We start from the raw sequence: 21,051 nt of genomic DNA on the forward strand, positions 1-21,051 counted from the left end.
CGGATCTCCGGGCGGGGACTACTCTAGAGGACGTCGTTATCAAGAGAAAGAAAACTGTCGTTCTACGGATCGGAGTGTGGAATGTCAGATCACTTAATCGGGTAGGTAGGTTAGAAAATTTAAAAAGGGAAATGGATAGGTTAAAGTTAGATATAGTGGGAATTAGTGAAGTTCAGTGGCAGGAGGAACAAGACTTTTGGTCTGGTGAATACAGGGTTATAAATACAAAATCAAATAGGGGTAATGCAGGAGTAGGTTTAATAATGAATAAAGCAATAGGAATGCGGGTAAGCTACTACAAACAGCACAGCAAATGCATTGTTGTGGCCAAGATAGACACAAAGCCCACACCTACGACAGTAGTACAAGTTTATATGCCTACTAGCTCTGCAGATGACGAAGAAATTGAAGAAATGTATGATGAGATAATAGAAATTATTCAGATACTGAAGGTAGATGAAAATTTAATAGTCATGGGTGACTGGAATTCAACAGTGGGAAAAGGAAGAGAAGAAAACATAGTAGGTGAATATGGATTGGGGCTAAGAAATGAAAGAGGAAGCCGCCTGGTAGAATTTTGCACAGAGCATAACTTAATCATAGCTAACACTTGGTTCAAGAATCATGAAAGAAGGTTGTATACATGGAAGAACCCTGGAGATACTAAAAGGTTTCAGATAGATTATATAATGGTAAGACAGAGATTTAGGAACCAGATTTTAAATTGTAAGATATTTCCAGGGGCAGATGTTGACTCTGACCACAATCTATTGGTTATGAACTGTAGATTAAAACTGAAGAAACTGTAAAAAGTTGCGAATTTAAGGAGATGGGACCTGGATAAACTGAAAAAACCAGAGGTTGTACAGAGTTTCAGGGAGAGCATAAGGGAACAATTGACAGGAATGGGGGAAAGAAATACAGTAGAAGAAGAATGGGTAGCTCTGAGGAATGAAATAGTGAAGGCAGCAGAGGATCAAGTAGGTAAAAAGACGAGGGCTAGTAGAAATCCTTGGGAGAGGATACTGAATTTAATTGATGAAAGGAGAAAATACAAAAATGCAGTAAGTGAATCAGGCAAAAAGGAATACAAACGTCTCAAAAATGAGATCGACGGGAAGTGCAAAATGGCTAAGCAGAGATGGCTAGAGGACAAATGTAAGGATGTAGAGGCTTATCTCACTAGGGGTAAGATAGATACTGCCTACAGGAAAATTAAAGAGACCTTTGGAGAAAAGAGAACCACTTGCATGAATATCAAGAGCTCAGATGGAAACCCAGTTCTAAGCAAAGAAGAGAAAGCAGAAAGGTGGAAGGAGTATATAGAGGTTCTATACAGGGGCGATGTTCTTGAGGACAATATTATGGAAATGGAAGAGGAGGTAGATGAAGATGAAATGGGAGATATGATACTGCGTGAAGAGTTTGACAGAGCACTGAAAGACCTAAGTAGAAACAAAGGCCCCGGGAGTAGACAACATTTCATTAGAACTACTGACAGCCTTGGGATAGCCAGGCCAAACAAAACTCTACCATCTGGCGAGCAAGATGTATGAGACAGGCGAAATTCCCTCAGACTTCAAGAAGAATATAAGAATTCCAATCCCAAAGAAAGCAGGTGTTGACAGATGTGAAAATTACCGAACTATTAGTTTAATAAGTCACAGCTGCAAAATACTAATGCAAATCCTTTGCAGACGAATGGAAAAACTGGCAGAAGCTGACCTCGGGGAAGATCAGTTTGGATTCCGTAGAGATGTTGGAACACGTGAGGCAATACTGACCCTACGACTTATCTTGGAAGAAAGATTAAGGAAACGCAAACCTACATTTCTAGCATTTGTAGACTTAGAGAAAGCTTTTGACAATGTTGACTAGAGTACTCTCTTTCAAATTCTGAAGGTGGCAGGGGTAAAATACAGGGAGCGAAAGGCTATTTACAATTTGTACAGAAACCAAATGGCAGTTATAAGAGTCGAGGGACATGAAAGGGAAGCAGTGGTTGGGAAGGGAGTGAGACAGGGTTGTAGTCTCTCCCCGATGTTATTCAATCTGTATGTTGAGCAAGCAGTAAAGGAAACAAAAGAAAAATTCGGAGTAGGTATTAAAATCCACGGAGAAGAAATAAAAACTTTGAGGTTTGCCGATGACATTGTAATTAGGTCAGAGACAGCAAAGGACTCGGAAGAGCAGTTGAACGGTATGGACAGTGTCTTGACGGGAGGGTATAAGATGAACACAACAAAAGCAAAACGAGGATAATGGAATGTATTCGAATTAAGTCGGGTGATGCTGAGGGAATTAGATTAGGAAATGAGACACATAAAGTAGTAAAGGAGTTTTGCTTTTTGGGGAGCAAAATAACTGATGATGGTCGAAGTAGAGAGGATATAAAATGTAGACTGGCAATGGCAAGGAAAACGTTTCTGAAGAAGAGAAATTTGTTAACATCGAGTATAGATTTAAGTGTCAGGAAGTAGTTTCTGAAAGTATTTGTATGAAGTGTAGCCATGTATGGAAGTGAAACATGGACGATAAATAGTTTAGACAAGAAGAGAATAGAAGCTTTCGAAATGTGGTGCTACAGAAGAATGCTGAAGATTAGATGGGTAGATCACATAACTAATGAGGAGGTATTGAATAGAATTGGGGGGAAGAGGAGTTTGTGGCACAACTTGACTAGAAGAAGGGATCAGTTGGTAGGACATGTTCTGAGGCATCAAGGGATCACCAATTTGGTACTGGAGGGCAGCGTGGAGGGTAAAAATCGTAGAGGGAGACCAAGAAATGAATACACTAAGCAGATTCAGAAGGATGTAGGTTGCAGTAGGTACTGGGAGATGAAGAGGCTTGCACAGGATAGAGTAGCACGGAGAGCTGCATCAAACCAGTCTCAGGACTGAAGACCACAGCAACAACAACAACTCTACATGCGGCGCTGTCTGCCAGCCATGCAGCAGCCACGCCACCTAAGCAGCCAGCCAGCCAGCGGCTGCTAGACTTGGACTCAGTGCTAATTTGAATGTTACTGTGTTCACATGTTTACTTGGTCAACTTGCTCTGTGACTTACAGGTGTTGTGTTGTTTTGAAATATATGTGTTTAACTTGACATTATAACAATATCTGAGGTGACTGAATATTTTAATAGCCAAGGCCTAACAGTAAATACCACAAAGTCACAATCACCGTGTTCAAAGCAGACAGCTTGTGTCTCAGGTGGATAGGAGATGTTTGTGGAATTTTGTATAAAGTCAATGAAGTCTATAAATTCCTTGGTTTGCGATTGTATAGTTATCTTCAGTGGGAAAACCAGGAAAATAAACAGTGCCTTGTGTTTGCTTAACCAGCTGTCCAAAATTGTATGTAATAAAACACTAAAAAGAGTGTACTATGGGACGATTTTTCCATTTATAAGTTATGAGATAGAGCAGTGGGATTGTGTGCTGATGTGCACTTGAATGGAATACTGGTGCTTCAAAAGAGACCTTTTGAAGTTAAATATGTTTTGTATTAAACCTCTGTACAGAAATATTATACATACTATACCTCTTAAACACTATACTTGCAAAAGTCATCATTTGATGACTATGTGCAAAAATAAACATAAAAAAACTAAGTAAATAAAAATGTTTAAAGTGAGTTCAGTTAAATTTGTAATATACTGTGAAATATAATTCCTCAGCTAAAATGAAAAATACTTATCTTATGTGCCAGTCTTTCCTTTAGTCCAATAGTCTTTTGGAATGAAGTGCATTGTCTGGTTAGATGTGCAAAATTAAGTCACAAAGATATCTAAATATCAATGAGTCATTCTGTAATACTAAAACAATTCTGTGCCATCTCCAATCAGATTTATAAGTAGAGCATGAAATTCTCCATAATGGTATATTTTGTTGTAGATGTTGTACACCCTGAAACTTTTTACTTGTCTTTTCTTCTTTTTTTCCTGCACATCAAGCAGCTCACAAGTGACAATAATTTCATCACAGCCATTTATATCATCACTGTCAATCATTTGTTCACTGTCACACAACACTGTAGTAGAGAACTGATAGTTACTTCCTGCTTCAAACTGCACAATAGCAAAAAAACAGCATATACACATGCTTGTGTTGCTGGTTAATGAGTGAGTGTGGGTTTGTGTCACACTGCTGTGATGCTTACCTTAATTACTGTACAAATCAAATGGGTCTTTTGACATAGGTTTTCCCCTGGGGTTCCAAAACCTTAGAAAAGTTCAGCCTCTCCCTGAGAAAGGTAACATAAAACAAACAAAAATTGTAAACCCATCTCGTTACTCTCATCACATTCTGTAATAGTGAAAACTGCTGTAGGATACTGAAAGAAGTACAGTGCTCCATGTACAGAACAACTGGTTCATCCCTAGAAAATAACAGGATAAGCAGTAGCTTAGTTCACAAATATTGCTTTAAATTGTTGTACATTGGTTCCAGGACTTTCTTACAGTAACTGTGGTGTATACGTCTCCATATCAGGTAAACAGACATCTGGTTGTTACCTTTTGGGGTGCTAGAAAATCTGTTCCCCTAGGACACTGGAACAGTGAGCAGAACAATTTATCAGATGTTGCACTGGGTTGTCGATATTTTGCAGCATAGAGGGCATTGGCTTGCAGGCTATTTTCATTTGCTAAACTACATCAGTAAATAATATACAACATATTATTTGTGAGGGTATGCTTCCATTTCTAACAAGTGAGAAAATATGGGATACTGAACCATTTGTATTAAGAAATAGTTCAGCAAGAATAAATATAAAAGTGAAGTAATATGTGTAAGTAGAGTAGACACCATGTCACATTTCTAGAATTAAAAGTAATTTGCATTATGATGACACACACTAAATATGACTGCGAATATGGTACAACACAACTCAAACTAAATTACTGACTGTGGACTACTTATTAGATAAGACCACTGTGTTCTAGAGTACTGTGGTACAGAAATGCCTCAAAACACTATTTCAACTCTTGATGGACCACTAATGCAATGACTGTGCTTATATAAAAACTAAATATCTTTCAGTCTCTCCTGTGAACAGATGTTCGCACCTCAAATTGTATGTGTTTTTGATCACTTGTTTATCAGAGGTGTTTCTCTTGTTATGATGAATCCCATCATGCCTAAGAAGATTTGACACACACACACACACACACACACACACACACAATTATGCTAATAGTTGTGCCAGATCTATAAGCAGATGTAGACAGTTTATTGAAATTCATTAGCAAACAACAGAGAAATGTTGTCTGCTAGTACAGTCTTCTGTTACTTTATGACAGGAAGAGGTGTCCTGAGACAACAAATTGTAGCACAAACAATACAACTGCTGATTATTATAACTTCTTGAAAATGATTAACTTCTTTTTATCCATTCATGCAAATGTATTTTTTACAGAGATAGAGCAAGATGATTGTTCAAAAAGTATTGCTAGCATAGCAACAGTGGATGCTGGTAGTAACACTGCTAGCAGATCAAACAGTGCAACTGTGAGCTATGACCACAATAGTGAGAGAAACAGCAGAGAAACTGGTGATGGTTCACGGGATATTTCAACACCTTCTACAAGACAACAGACTCAACAACAGCGGAGGTCTTCAAGATGTGGTGCTGCAGCTGTGCATCCAACACCTATTGGTCTTGCAGTCCGGGAAGCTTTTGGTATTGTTATTTAATAAAAATTAACAAAATATTAATTCTTTCATTTAGCCATAGGTCACAGCATATTCCTGTGTATATTTTCTGTATATGATGACTAGTCTGCATATATAAATTAATGTTGAATAACATGGCAAAAGCACAACTCTGCATTATGTACAAATAAAAATAATTACTGTACTAGTATGCTAATGAATATTATAAATTGCCTGTATGCCAAATGACAGACTTTTTTTTTTTTTTTTTCCGTCCAGGCAGAGACTTCAATTTTTCATATATACACACAATATGTTGAACAGATCCCAACATGAAGAAGCATCAAAACTGAAAAATGCATTAAGAGATGTGTTAACATAGAGCAGTTATTTTAATTAATCGCTTTTCCATGTGTCATTAACAGTTGACTGTCATCAGTAATATCTGATTGCAAGATATTAAACCAAGGTATTAGCCATACTCTTATTAAGAAAGCTGCAAATTAACATCAATGTGCATGTTCAGGAAAGGATTAGAAGTACATCTATTTTATTTTTGATTAAACATGCGATTGGATTACATATGATAAATTAAAACTGTTCTGGATGAGTCTCAAATCTAGTCCAAAATTATCCATTCTGAGAATAAAATTAAGACAATACACTGGACAGTTAATACAGGATAGAACACTCCTCAACATAAAGATGTCATGTGTAGTTACAGACAGGCACAAGAAAAAGAGTGATACATATTTGAGCTTTTGGCCAGAGCATTCTGACTGGAATGGCCAGAAATAGTGGTCATATGTGCATGAGATGTGCTTGCTTGTATGATTAGTTATTGTTGGATCCTGCCTACTCATCATATATGGGGTGCCTACGAAACCTGCTTTCTTGGATCTCTAAACAATTCAAACAAATCATGTTAATGTATTTTATTACAAAAAAAATGACTATGATACTTAACTTTGTATTAAACAGATGTGTTGCAAGCAAAGAGCGACAAGCAAATAAGAATCTCTTCAGTTGTACAATTCCTATACAAATGAAGCAGTACTGTAGATGCTGGTCTTGACACTTCTGTAGAAGTGGGCCGCAGCCAGTCAGGTGCACCACTTAAGTTCTCTTCATGTAGAGGGTTCTGCCATCGCATTGTCATCTTAGAGAGGGTTTGGTCAGCGTGCTATTGGCTGACATGTTCTTCACAGCCCTCTCTGCTCTAACGTTCCCGACTGTTGTGCCGACACTTAACTTAATGCTGTAACTGTTATTATGGATAATTACAGCATGAAAATCTACATCTACAATTCACAAGTCACTTCATGATATGTGGTGGACAATACTTCTCTTATCAATGCATGAACGGTGTGTGGGAAGTAGAACAATCAATAAGCCTCTGTTTGAGTTGAGATTTCTCTGATTTTTTTCATCGTGAACATTACATGAAATGTATGTAACTTGTTAAATGACTTCTTGAAATATACACTCTCATAATTTTAACAGTAAAGGCCTCTGGGATGTACTATATATCTCTTGTAGAGAGTGTCACTGGAGTTTTAATTAGCATCAGTGAAGCACATTCTTGATTTTTAAGTAAACCCATGTCAAAGTGTACTGCTCTTCTTCAGGTCTTATCTTCCTCTTGTATTAGTCCTACCTGTTAAGAGTCCCAGATTGCCAAACAGTATAAAGGTTGCCAAACGAGGATTTCTTAAGATGCTTTCTTTGTTGATGATTTACATTTCCTTTGAATTTTTCCATTGGATCTGTCTGACCACTGACTTTCTTACAACTAGTTTTATGTTGTTATTTAATCTTAAACTTCTCTGGAAATATATTCCTCGATATTTAATGGTTATGGCGATTTTGAGCTATTGATTACTAGTAATTATTTTCTAACATAAGAGAATAAATCAATAAGATTACTTTAAAGACACAATGAATTATATCCAAAAAAGTTGTCACAAGCAAGAAATTTATTTCAAGTTAACCCAACAATGCCTTCCATGGTCAATGAAAATGTAGTTATGACCCTCAAAATTCCCATAGTTGACAATAACTTCCAGCAAGCTTTTAAAAGTTGATACTAATGGTATAGCTGTTATGTTGTCTTATATGTAATATACCATTTTCAAAAGGCATTTATCTAGAAGGGCAAAAAGCGTCATTATCTAAAGTTTTTTGAAAAGGAAATGTTCTCAAAAAGTTTGGATCTACCTTACAAAGTAAGACTGCAAGTCATCCATAATTTTAATCTCAGAATGGATTTTATGTTGAAGCAAACCTATCAATTCAGTATCAACACTGAAAATATTGTGATGAACTGAAACATCTGACTGGGAAGCCATGATGAACTGAAGCATTTGACTGTGAAGTCACAACATTCTTTTGGCAGACGTCAAATTTTAGGCTACAGAAGAAAAAATTAACAACTGGCATACTTCACATTTATCTGTACAATTTCTTTGGGATGGCTACATATGGAACTGAAGAATATTTGTACTTTCTGCACTGAAGTTTTCTAAGCAATTCTTGAGAGGAAAGAGGTGTCGTTCTTTGAGTATCTGCCAGTTGAAATTTCTTAAAATTTATTTTATCCTCTCTCTTCAGTCAAAGAGGACTGTGAGTATTTGTACCGCCCTCCTTTGTATGTGCTCAGTATCCCTTTTAAGTCCAATCTCATATGTTTCCCATGCACCCAAGCAATATTTAAGTATAAACTCTATGATCGATTTGTATGCAGTCTCTTAATTAGATAAACTGCAGTTTCCCAGTATTCTACCAGTAAAACATAGTTTGCCATTTGGTCATTTAACATTATGTATCTACGCACCGTTGCCTACAAAAACTCATACTAAATCACAGTTGTAATCTGTTAATTCAGTGGTTATAGGGTATGACACTCTTACATTCTGTGGATCATCTCTAATGACTTCAATGTTGATGGGAGGTTAAACCAGTTGCAGGTTTTGTTGAGATCTAACTAGATATTAACACAAATACTTGTTACAGAATTTTCTTATAGATAACTGCATGATCCGCAAAAAGTTTGTGATTTTAACCAATACTACAAAGCAAGTCATCAATGTGTAAAATAAATGTACACACCAATACATAACATAAGATATTGCTTTAGTGTCTCTAGACAATGCTTCATCCAGGATAATGTATCCTGTCATGCCTGTCCACAGATTTTCAATGTTGTCATAAGCTGGTTGGATTTTAATAGTTTCACAGAATACCGGTGTGGGCTCTGAAAAACAAAACAGTATCAAAAGGCATAGTGGGCAACTGAAGTCAAACTGTGAGATAGGGCAGTACAAGACCAACAATAGTTGGAGTCTAGGCAACAAGTGCAAGTAACAACATAATTTGCAGCACCTGTAGAAGATAGCTGGCTTTGTTATCAAAATATCACCAAAAAGAGCACCATTAATCACTCATGCCAAGAAAACACTAGAGAATATGTGCTTGGATTTTTCTTAGAAGGTGTTGACATGATACTAAATTGAATGCTTTTGAAAGTCAAGAAAAATAAAATCATGACATTTCTTCTATCTGTAAATTTGAGGATGTTGAGTGAAGAACATAAGTTCATTTCCATGGAGAATGTTATTATATTAAAGGTAGGTCATAATAATTGAACTCAGAATGTGTCACAGCATTCAGCTATATACAGATATGAGTTCTAGGGATCAGTTCTGCTTTCCGTTTTTGTAGATAGATGTACTTTACATCCTTTTCCAATCATAGAATGTGCATCTCTGCTCAAGGGATCCACAGCAAATTACAGTCAAGAGCAGAGCTAATTCACTCACAAACTCTGTAAAGAACTTGACAGGGAATACATCTGGCCCTGGGGCCTTATGGAGTTTCAGCATTTTAAGCTGTGTGAGGTGTTAGGTAGTGGGTTTGGTGTCTGAAGGATGTTGGGAAAGGCCTGCTCAGTAGCGGTAAGACTGTGGGCATGAGTGATGTTCGTCTGTAGGGAGGTAGCATCAACAGTGATGAATAGGGATCCTGGAGGTAAATGGGTGGGGATGGTGGAGAGTTGGTGACTCATACACCTCACTAACTTCATCCCAACTCACAACTACTTCTCCTTCGGCTGGAAGGTATTCAAACAAATATGTGGCACAGTCATGGGTACCCAAATGGGTGCCTCCTATGCCAACCTGTTAATGGACGACCTAGAGGAGACCTTCCGAGTCTCCCATAATGTCAAACCCGTAGTCTGGTTCAGGTCTATTGATGATTTCTCCATTATCTAGACTCAGGGCCAAGACACCCTGTCTTCATTCCTTCACAACTTCAACTCCTTGTTTTTCATGTACTTCACCTGGTGCTCCTTAACCCAGCATGCCATCTTCCTAGATGTTGCATTCTTCCACTCTGACATGTTCACATTAAACTCACCAACCACCAAGAGTACCTGGATTTTGATAGCCGTCATCCCTTTCACACCAAAACATTTGTCCCATGCAGCCTGCCCACCTGAGGACAGCGTATATGTAATGATGAGAAATTCCTTGCCCAGTATGCTGAGGGTCTCACCAAGGCCTTTACAGACAGGCACTATCCCTCACACCTAGTGCACAAACAGATCTCCCATGCCATTTCTCCTTGCACCACCAGTACTCCCATGACTCCCCGAGAACCTGTCACAAAGGAGTGCCCCTTCATCACCCAGTACCACCCCAGACTGAAACAGTGGAACCACAAACTTCACCAGGGCTTTGGTTACTTATCATCATGCCCTGAAATGAGGGACATCCTTCTCAAGATCCTTCCCACTCCTCCTAAAGTGGTGTTCCATGACCCAACCAACCTCCACAACATCCTAGCCATCCCTATGTGAATCCCAATCCCAACCCCTTGCCACAAGGATCATATCCCTGTGGAAGTCTGAGATGCAAGACCTGCCCAATTCATCCTCCCAGCACTTCCTATTCCAGTCCTGTCACTGGCTTATCCTAACCTATCAGAGGCAGAGCCACCTGTGAGAGTAGCCATGTCATATACCAGCTGTGCTGCAATAATTGCACAAATTTCTATATTGGTATGACAAACAACCAGCTGTCCACAACGATGAATGGCCATGGCCAAACTGTAGCAAAGAGCAAAGTAGATCATACTGTGGCACAACATGCAGCTGAATATAATGTGCTTGTTTTCAGTGCCTGCTTCACTACCTGAGCCATCTAGATCCCACCCTCTGCCAAGAGCTTTTTAGAACTGCACAGATGGGAGTTATCTGTACGTCACATTCTCCATTCCCTTAATTATCCTGTCCTCAGTCTATGGCAACATGCCATCCCCACATCCTCCACCTGACAGTTTCCACCCCCTCTGTCCTGTCACCTCCTTCTCATTCTCATCTCCCACCCTCTTTGTGTGCCGCCCTCTGACAGTGTACCTGCCCATCATTTCCTGCTCCTCACCTTTTATGATTTGTTTTCCCCAGCTACCTGTCCCACAACCTCCATGCTGCTTCTGTTGGCAGTCTAGTCCCTGCACATTCTACCAGACAGTCCTCCTGTCTCACCTCCCATCCATAAATTGCTATCCTGTCCCCTCCTACTCCAGATTGCTGCATTCATTTCAAGTGACAGTTGCATTCTGGTCTGAGCTGCTGGAGTGTGTGTGTTTGTGTGTGTGTGTATGTGTGTGTGTGTGTGTGTGTGTGTGTGTGTGGGTGGGTGTTGGAGCTTACGGGCACTTAATGTCAAGGTCATCAGTGCCCTGACACATGACATGAAAAGAAACGAATGAGGACAAATTTAGTAAAATGGAAGCATATACACAAAGAAAGTGGGAAAAGATGCAAAATGATGTATAAGAAAATAAAAAATAAGGAAAATGAGAAAGGAGCGTCAAGGATGCCACAGTAAATTGTCACTGGCTGGCCCTATACATAAAATATGGGTGAGCCAGTCATCCTGTGATCAAATTAAGACTCTCCCCCTAAAATCTTGGTAAAAACATTGGACAAGTCACAGAACTTTAAAACTTTAACCACATTTGTTTCAGTATTTCCTAAAAGAGATTGGAGATCAGCCAGCATGTCAGCCACCACCTGCTGGTCAGAAAATAAAATGCAATCCAATAAAACATGCACCATGAAGGAATTATCCAAATGGGACAGATATCAGTAGATGTGGTGTACATGTATAGACAAATAAATGATTACAACTTCTGAAAAATTGGATGATTTACTGTAGAGAAAGAGGTTCAAAAATTGAGAAAGTCAATTACATGTTATTGGCCCTTATGCAAGCAGTTATCTGGCTTGGCATTGATTAACAAAGTTGTTGGGTGCCATTCTACAGGATATCATGTCAAATTCTGTCCAAGTGTTTTATTAGATACTCAAAATCCAAAAAAGTGCCATGCCAATAATGCTTCAAATATTCTCTACTGGGAGGAGATCCAGTGGCCTTGCTTGCTGAGGTAGGTTTTGGAAAGCATGAAGACAAGCAATAGAAACTCATGCTGTGTGTGGGCAGACATTATCTCGCTGAAATGTAAGCCCAAGATGGCTTGCCATGAAATCTATCAAAACAGGGTGTGGAATATCGCTGATGACATCCAGAGGGGTTTTGTTAGAACACATGGCATCCCAGACCAACACTCCTGGATGTGAGGCCATAGGATGAGTGGCAGTCAGGTCAGTGTCTCAGTGCTGTCTGGGGCATCTCCAAACAAATCTTTGGCATGGAATCTCCTTGACTGGAGTATAATTCTCTTCAGTAATGAGTCCCACGCAAACAGCCCCAATGACCAGTGATGCCATCCTGGGCTTACACTTTATCAAGATAATGCCCACCAGCACACAGCAGGAGTTCCTACTGCTTATCTTATGGTTGCCAAATCCTACCCCTTGACTAGCAAGGTCGCTGGATCTGTCCCCAGTTGAGAAATTTTGGAGCATTATTGGCATGGTCCTCCAATCAGCTCTGGATTTTTTGGATCTAACACACCACTTCACAGAATTTGGCATGATATTCCCCTGGAGAACATCCAACAATTCTGTCAATCAAAGCCAAGCCAATTATTGACTTGCTTAATTTTTGAAACCCTTTCTCTTGAATGAACCATCCAATTTTTTTAAAAATTGTAATCTTTAGTTCATCTGTGCGTGTACATCACATCTACCTATTTCCATCCAATTCTGATAATTCCTTTATTGTGGTATTTTTTAATTTTTTTTTTTTTTAGTGTAGTATGGTGAGAGTAAGATTCATCGTTATTAGGGTGGTAGGGTAGAGAGTGAGCTATTGTGAACAGTTCAGTAACAGGATTATGCTCATCAGAATCTGCAACAGAATGACACCAACAACAGTAGTTCTGGTATACATGCCCACGTCACATCCAGAAGAGGAACAGAGATAGAGAATATGTCAGAACATTGAAAGGGTGACATGGTTTGTAAAGGGATATGAAAATGCAGTAATCATAGAGGATTGGTATGCTGTACTAGTGGAAGGATAGAAGACAGAAATATGTGAAAAAATATGGACTCTGTAATAGGAACGAGAGACAGAAAAACTCTTAGAATTATGCTATAAAATTCAGCTTGTAATACATTGTTTAAGAATTGCAAGAGGTGAAGGTGCATGTGGAAAGGATATAGATACCTGGCGAGATACTAGCTGGATTGTTTCATGGTGGACCTGAGAGTCTAAAACTAGGTACTGGATTGTAAGGCATATAAGACCAAATGTAGATTCAGATCACAGTTTGGTAATGATGAAGACCAAGGTGAAGTTTAAGAGAATCATCAGGAAGCATCTGTTTGAAAAGAAGTGAGACACTAAACTATTTATGATTGAGAAAGTGCTTTCAAAGTTCTCTGAAGATGCAAATAATGCAGTAATGAATATTGCAATAGAAAGTGCAGTTCATTAGGAATGGACGTGCAGAAAAAGGACAATCACAGAAGCTCAATGAACAAACATACAAGGGTTGATTAAAAATATTGAAACACCACACAGTACCATGTCTAATGGAGCATAGGAAACCTGTTGGCATTCAAAAGTGGTTCTAGTCAACTTAAAATGGATAAACATAGATCCTGCATGGTTTTCAAGGGAATCTTATACCATTATTCATACATGACAAGTTCAGGTAATGATGATGGAGGTGGACAGTGATGACACACCCTCCTCCTCAAAATAGTCCTCATGGGCTCAATATTGAGATCTCCTGATTGTGGTGGCCAGGGGAGATGCAACAGTTCATCCTTGTGTTCATAAAACAAGTCTTAGATTATGTGAGCTTTGTGAACAGGACCATGTCATCTTGGAATACAGCATCACCATTAGGAAACAAACATTGTACCATGAGATGGACATGATAAAAAAGCGAAATGGTCACATAATCCTTGGCAGTAATGCAGTGCAGAGTAACCATCAGGCCCATGGAATTCCACAATATGGCTCCCCAGACCATCACCGTGTTTCACTCTTGGTACATCTACTCAGCCATAAGTTGGAATCAGTATGAACAAAACTCATCTGACCAAATGACTTTCTTCCATTGCTCATAGTCCAGGTTTTATGGCTTCAGCATTACACTTTCCTGTTAGAGGTATTTAAATCACTGATGAGTGGTTTGGTAATTTCATATCACTCTGCAGTTTCCTGATTATGGAGCTCCCTTCATGTTGTTTCAGTGCTGACAGGGTTTTTGAATGTGACATACAGTTCTGCAGTGACTTTTGCAGATGTCATTCTTGTATTTTTTGTCACAGTCCTCTTCAGTGACTGTCTGTCATGATTGCAAAACACATTTCTTTTTCTTTGTTGTGACTTAGTGGATGATGTTATTCTACTTTCCTCATATTTGGTATAAATCTTCTATATAATGCCTCTTGAAACACCAAACACTTCATCTTCCTTGGGTTTGGAAACACCCACAATACAAGCACCAACAATGTGCCCACAGTTGAATTCAATTTTCTCAAACATAAAGCACTCACAACTATACAGAACACTGTTCTGACCAAGACTGACATTTGCAGTGCAGTGTGGACATTGCACAGGTACTGTTCATGGTTAAATGCAGTAGTGCAACCTACAGCTTGGTTGGCACCTGCATTTACGTTCAAGCATGCTTTTATCACAGTATTTCTATATTTTGTCCAACCCCTATAGCTACACGGAAAGTAACTGCTATCAAATGTTGAGTAATGGAATAAATTTATAAACAAAAAACGAAGTACATAACTGCTCAGAAAAATACAGAAATGTAGCAGTAAACATCACTAAGGAATGAAATTAATGTAAAAATGTACATAGAAGCTAAAGTGAAATGGTTGCAGGGAAAATATGAAGAAATTGAAAAGGAAACAATTATTGGAATGACAGATTCAGAATATAGTGAATGTTAAACTACCTTCAGTGAAATTAAAAGCAAATGCATCAACATTATGAGTGCAAGAGGAATTCTAGTGTTAAGTGCAGAGGAAAGTACGGATAGGTGGAAAGAGTACACTGAAGACGTCAACTAGGGTGATCAAATGTCTTCTGACAGGATAGAAGAAGAAATGAGCATCTATTTTGGAGACATAAGAGGTCTAGTTCTAGAGCCAGTATTTGACAAAGCTTTGGAAGACCTACAAACAAACAAGAAGAAAATGATAGATAAGATTTCTTCAGAATTTTTAAAATCATTGGAGAAGTGGAACTGAACAATTGTTCAAGTTGCTGAGCAGAATCTGTGAGATTGCCAAAGATAGCAAGGGCAAACAACTGCGAGAACATCATACACTCAACTTAACAGGTCAGGTATCAAAGTTGTTGTTGTTGTTGTTGTTGTTGTTCTTCTTCTTCTGCCTGTTTCCTTCTGTATCCCTCGGTCTATTCTGAGGTTGTCACACCATCTTTTCCTTGGATGGCCAATATTTCTCCTACCAGCTGGTAATTTATTTCTTACAATTTTCTCCATTTTCTTTAATCCATCCTGTCTATGTGTTTATTTCATTTATGCTTTCTCTTATGTATCCGCTCATTAATAATGTCCACTTTATGTCCTTTTCTAATGTTTTCACTTCTCTCTCTGTCTCACAGTGTCTTCCTTGCAATCCTCTGCAGAATTTTCATTTCTGTGGTTCTGAAAACTCTTTTAGTTTTTGATGTTTCCAGTCTTGTCTCAGCTACATATGGTTTAATTGGTCTCACTATTGTTTTGTATATTCTTGCCTTTGCATCTTTTCTATGTGCTGGTTTTTCCAAAAGGTATCACTTCAACACCATGTCACTGTATTTGCTTTTGCTACTTTTTCTGTAATTTCTTTTTAAACATTTCCACTGCTGCACAGTTCAATACTAAGATATTTAAATGTCATTACTTGTTGAATAATTTTTCTGTAAACTTCCAGTTTGCATGTAAATGGGTCTACAAATGAGGTCATACATTTCGTTTTTTGAGTCCATATGAATATATTTTGATTTTTGGCTGTCACATTAAATATATGTAAAAGTTTCTGCAGGTTATATTCATTGTTTGCCAGCAGAACTGCATCATCAGCACAACAAATGATTTTTATTTATTTGTCCCCCATTCTATAACCACTACCAGCCAATACCCTCTTTATCAACTTGTCCATGATTATATTAAAAAGTTGTGAGCTCAGAGAGTCACCTTGTCTAACACTTCTATTAACTGCTATGTAGCTAGTTAGTCTGCAATAAATTTTCTCCTGAATGTACACTGTAGTTGTTGGAATAAATGTCTTCAAGTATTTTTATTAAACTGGAAGGTATCCCTCACTTGTAGAGCAGGTTTACCACATCTGTTAACAGAATCCTATCAAAAGCCACCTGTAAATCAATAAATCAAAAGATAAGCTGCTCAGTTATATCAGTGGACTTCTGTACAACCTGGCTAAGAATGAATACTGCATCTTTGCATGACCTACTAGATCTAAAACCATATTGCTTCTCTGCAAGGGTTGTAATGTTTTTTTATTTTATTTCCTGTTATTTTTGTTGTGAGTTTAAGAACTGAACTCAACAGATTTATCATTCTGTGGATTGAAGGGTCTTTCATATCTCCATTTTTGTGCATGAGATGTGTAAAACTAGTTCTCCATTCATTTGGAATTTTATTACCAGTTAGAACATTGTTAACCAACTTCGTTAACTGTACAGTTATTGGATATCCTCCATGCTTCAGTAATTCATTGTGGATCCTATCTTTCCCTGGAGACTTCATATTTTTTAACAGATTCACAACTTCTTCTACCTCTGCATGTGAAACAGTTACATCATCATTTACTTGTACGAGTGGTGATTTTTTGCCTTTATTACAACTCTATCAAATATTTAACCATGATTCCTCATTTATATCATTCACTTTCAAAATTTAATGTAATTCTTTTTTCTCCTTTGCATCAGTCCTCAAATTTGTTTCTGGAATCCAAGAAAGTCTTTTATCAATTTTTAGAAAAAAATTCCCATTGTTCTTGTTTAATGTCTACTTCTACAGCTTCATGATTACTGTGCTTTTCACAGTAAAGTGCCTGGCACAGGGTTCAGTGAACCACCTTCAAGCTGTCTCTCTACTGTTTCACTCTCGAATGGTGCATGGGAAAAATGAGCATTTAAATTTTTCCGTGCGAGCCCTAATTTCTCTTATTTTATCGTGATGATCATTTCTCCCTATGCAGGTGAGTGTCAACAGAATGTTTTTGCAGTCAGAGGAGAAAATTGGTGATTGAAATTTCATGAGAGGATCCTGTCACAATGAAAAATGCCTTTGTCTTAATTATTGCTACTCCAATTCCCGTATCATGTCTGTGGCACTATCTCTCCTATTTCACAATAGTACAAAATGACCCACCCTTCTTTGAGCTTTTACGATGTCATCTGCCAGTCCCACCTGATGCGGATCCCACACTGCACAGCTATACTCCAGAATAGGGTGGACAAGCATGGTGTAAGCAGTCTCTTTAATAGACCTGTAGCACCTTCTAAATGTTATTCCAATGAATCGTGGTCTTTGCTTTGCTCTACCCACAACATCATCTACGTGATCATTCCATTTTAGGGTATATGTAATTATAATCCCTAAGTATCTAGTTAAAGTCACAGCCTTAAGAATTGTGTGACGTATTGTGCAATCGAAATTTAGCAGATTTCTTTTAGTACTCACGTGAATAACCTCACAATTTTCTTTATTCAGTGTCAATTGCCACTTTTGCACCATACAGATATCTTATCTAAATAATTTTGCAATTTGTTTTGGTCATATGATGATTTTACAAGACAATAAATTACACCATCATCTGGAAACAATCTAATAGGACTACTCAGATTGTCTCCTATGTCATTAATATAGATCAGGAACAATAGAGGGCCTATAATATTTCCTTGGGGAATACCAGATATAACTTCTATTTTACTTGATGATTTTCTGTCTATCACTACGAGCTGTGGCCTTTATGACAGGAAATCATGAACCCAGTCACACAACTGAGGTGATATTCCATAGGCACACAGTTTGGTTAGAAGATGCTTGTGAGGAACAGTGTCGAAAGCCTCCTGAAAATCTAAAAATATGGAATCAATTTGATATCCCCTGTTGATAGCACTCATTACTTCATGAGTATAAAGAGCTAGTTGTGTTTCACAAGTATGATGTTTTCTGAATCCATGGCTATGTGTCAATAAATCATTTTCTTTGAGGTAATTCATAATGTTTGAATACAGTATATGTTCCAGAACCCTACTGCAGATTGATGTTAGTGATATGGGACTGTAATTCAGCAGATTACTCCTATTTCCCTTTTTGGGTATTGATGTAACTTGAGCAGTTTTCCAGTCTTTAGCTACAGAGCTTTCTGTGAGCAAGTGGTTGTATATAATTGCTAAATATGGAGTTATTGTATCAGCATACTCTGAAAGGAACCTGACTGGTATACAACCTGGACCGGTGATTTAAGCTGCTTTGCTACACCAAGGACATCAACTTATATGTTTCTAATCTTGGTAGTTGTTCTTGATTGGCATTCAGGAATATTCACTTTGTCTTCTTTGGCAAAGGAGTTTCGGAAAACTGTGTTTAATAACTCTGCTTTGGTGGCACTGTCATCAAATGGTTCAAATGGCTCTGAGTACTATGGGACTTAACATCTGAGGTTATCAGTCCCCTAGAACCTAGATCTAATTAAACCTAACTAACCTAGGGACAGCACACACATCCATGCCCGAGGCAGGGTTCGAACCTGTGACCATAGTGGCCGCATGGTTCCAGACAGAAGTGCCTAGAACCGCTCGGCCACACCAGCTGGCCGGCACTGTCATCAATGACTTCACTGTTGTTATCTTGCATTGGAGGTATTGATTGTGTCTTGCCACTGGTCTGCTTTATGTATGATTAGAATCTCTATGGGTTTTCTGCCAGATTCTGAGACAGAGTTTTGTTGTGGAAATTATTAAAAGCATCTTGCATTGAAGTATGCACTGTATTTTGAACTTCTGCAAAACTTTGCCAATCATGGGGATTTTGCATTCTTTTAAATTTGGCATGCTTTTTTTGTTGCTTCTGCAACAGTGATCTGACCCATTTTGTGTACCATGGGGGATCAGTACCATCACTTATTATTTTGTGTGGTATATATCTCTCAATTACCATTGATACTATCTCTTTGAAATCTCTCTACATCTTTTCTTAGCTTATGTGTTCAGACCGGAAGGAGTGGAGACTGTCTCTTAAAAAGGCGTGAAAAGCATTTTTATCAGATTTTTTAAATAGATGTACTTTGCATTTCTTTTTGATGGTTACAGGTGTTTCTACTCCTCAACTCCACTACAAATGGGTATGTACTGATCATATTCTTTCTGCCCTTTGCCTTCTTTCCTTTTTGTCTCTTGGATACCACGTATTGAGATTTTGTGATGTTTCAGTTCTTCTATATGCTTTTGATCTTTGTTATTAAAAGATTTTACATTCCATATTCCAGTTCTTAGAATATTTTTATTTTTCCATCTCTTAGACCTGTTCCTAGCCTTGGTCATCATATTTGTAGTCCGTCCTTTCAGAAGCAGTGTACTGGTACTCTGAACAGTGAAGTTACATCTCCAGTACTGGTAGGTTGCTGGCCTGCCTGTCGGTAGGTTTGTTTTCAGGATTTCACTTTCATTAGGCTGGCTGCCTTCACTATAGCTTAGGAGCCCAACCTGCCCCATCTGCCTTTGTTATGTAATTCTGACACCTTCTATCCTTTGTTGCTCCTGCACCATTAATCCTGCAAAGCCATAGACTGCACTGATTTTTCTTTGTGGTTTTCTTTCCTTAAGCTTTAGTGGTCCAACATCCTGTTCTACAAGGAAGCAGCCTTGCAGATCTGAGCTGAGTTATTTATAATAATTATATACAGCAGAAAATAAAATTGAGGGTATGTTACATGACAGTCAGTTTTAATGTAGAAAATATGAAGGCACCAGAGAGGAGTTCAGATACTGCATTTGATAATGGAAGCAAGACTTAAGAAAAGTTAATACATCTTCAATGGAATTTTCAACCAGTAAATAATGTTCAACATGTAAAGTGGTACAGATATTTGAAATTTTTATGAAAATAGTTATAACCTGAAGTGAATTTGGTAATGTACTATATGTACAACAATCAAGAGGTAACAGTAAAAAGTAGACCAAGAAAGATGAACTCATAAAAAAAGGGTATAGGACAGGGTGCAGTCTTTCTTTCTTACTGTTTAACTTTTACAGTGAAGAAGTAATGATGGAAATAAAAGAAAGGTTCACAAATGGGATTCAAATTCAAGGCTAAAGGATATCAATGATAAGATTCTCTTATGGCACTGCTATTCTTGGTGAAAGTGTGAAAGAATTAAAGGAGCTGTTGAACTGAATGGACAGTCTGATGAACATGGAATACAGGTAGAGGTAACTCACAGAAAGACACAAGTAATGGGAGTACAGAAATGATATTCATGAGAATCTTAACATCAGATTTGAGACTATAGTGTAGACAAAGTGGAGGAAAAGGATAATATAAGAAATAGACTAGTACTGTCAAAGATGGCTTTCCTCATCAGAACTTAACCCTGTGGTCCACATGTCCACTGCAGTAGAGAGCTGTTAATGGTCGCTTCTTTGTTGTTGTCAATCAGTTCTGAGGCTGCAAATGCTTGCAGGGCACTGCACCGGTAGGGAATGTCCACTTGAGTGGACTGCATGTATTTGCAGCCTGAGGACCTACTGAAAGCCCAAAGAAGTGACAATAACAGCTGTCTGGTGTAGGGGACAAGTGAACCACAGGGTTAATTTGAGGAAGAAGTTTCTGAGAATGCATGATTGGCGCACAGCATTGTATGGAAGTGAATCATGGACTGAAGGAAAAATACAAAAGAAGGGAATCGTTTGTTTG

General features: G+C 38.2%; 1 protein-coding gene across 1 annotated transcript in view; it reads left to right on the plus strand.

Moving 5' to 3' along the window:
- Positions 1-21,051, plus strand: part of LOC124775791 (anoctamin-4-like) — a 332,872-nt gene that overhangs the window by 89,567 nt on the left and 222,254 nt on the right. The window contains exon 3 of the mRNA XM_047250621.1: positions 5,423-5,686. Coding sequence (XP_047106577.1) covers positions 5,423-5,686 — 264 coding nt within the window. The remainder of the gene's footprint in view (positions 1-5,422; positions 5,687-21,051) is intronic.

Source organism: Schistocerca piceifrons, chromosome 2 (genome assembly GCF_021461385.2).
Source record: "Schistocerca piceifrons isolate TAMUIC-IGC-003096 chromosome 2, iqSchPice1.1, whole genome shotgun sequence".
Taxonomy (NCBI): domain Eukaryota; kingdom Metazoa; phylum Arthropoda; class Insecta; order Orthoptera; family Acrididae; genus Schistocerca; species Schistocerca piceifrons.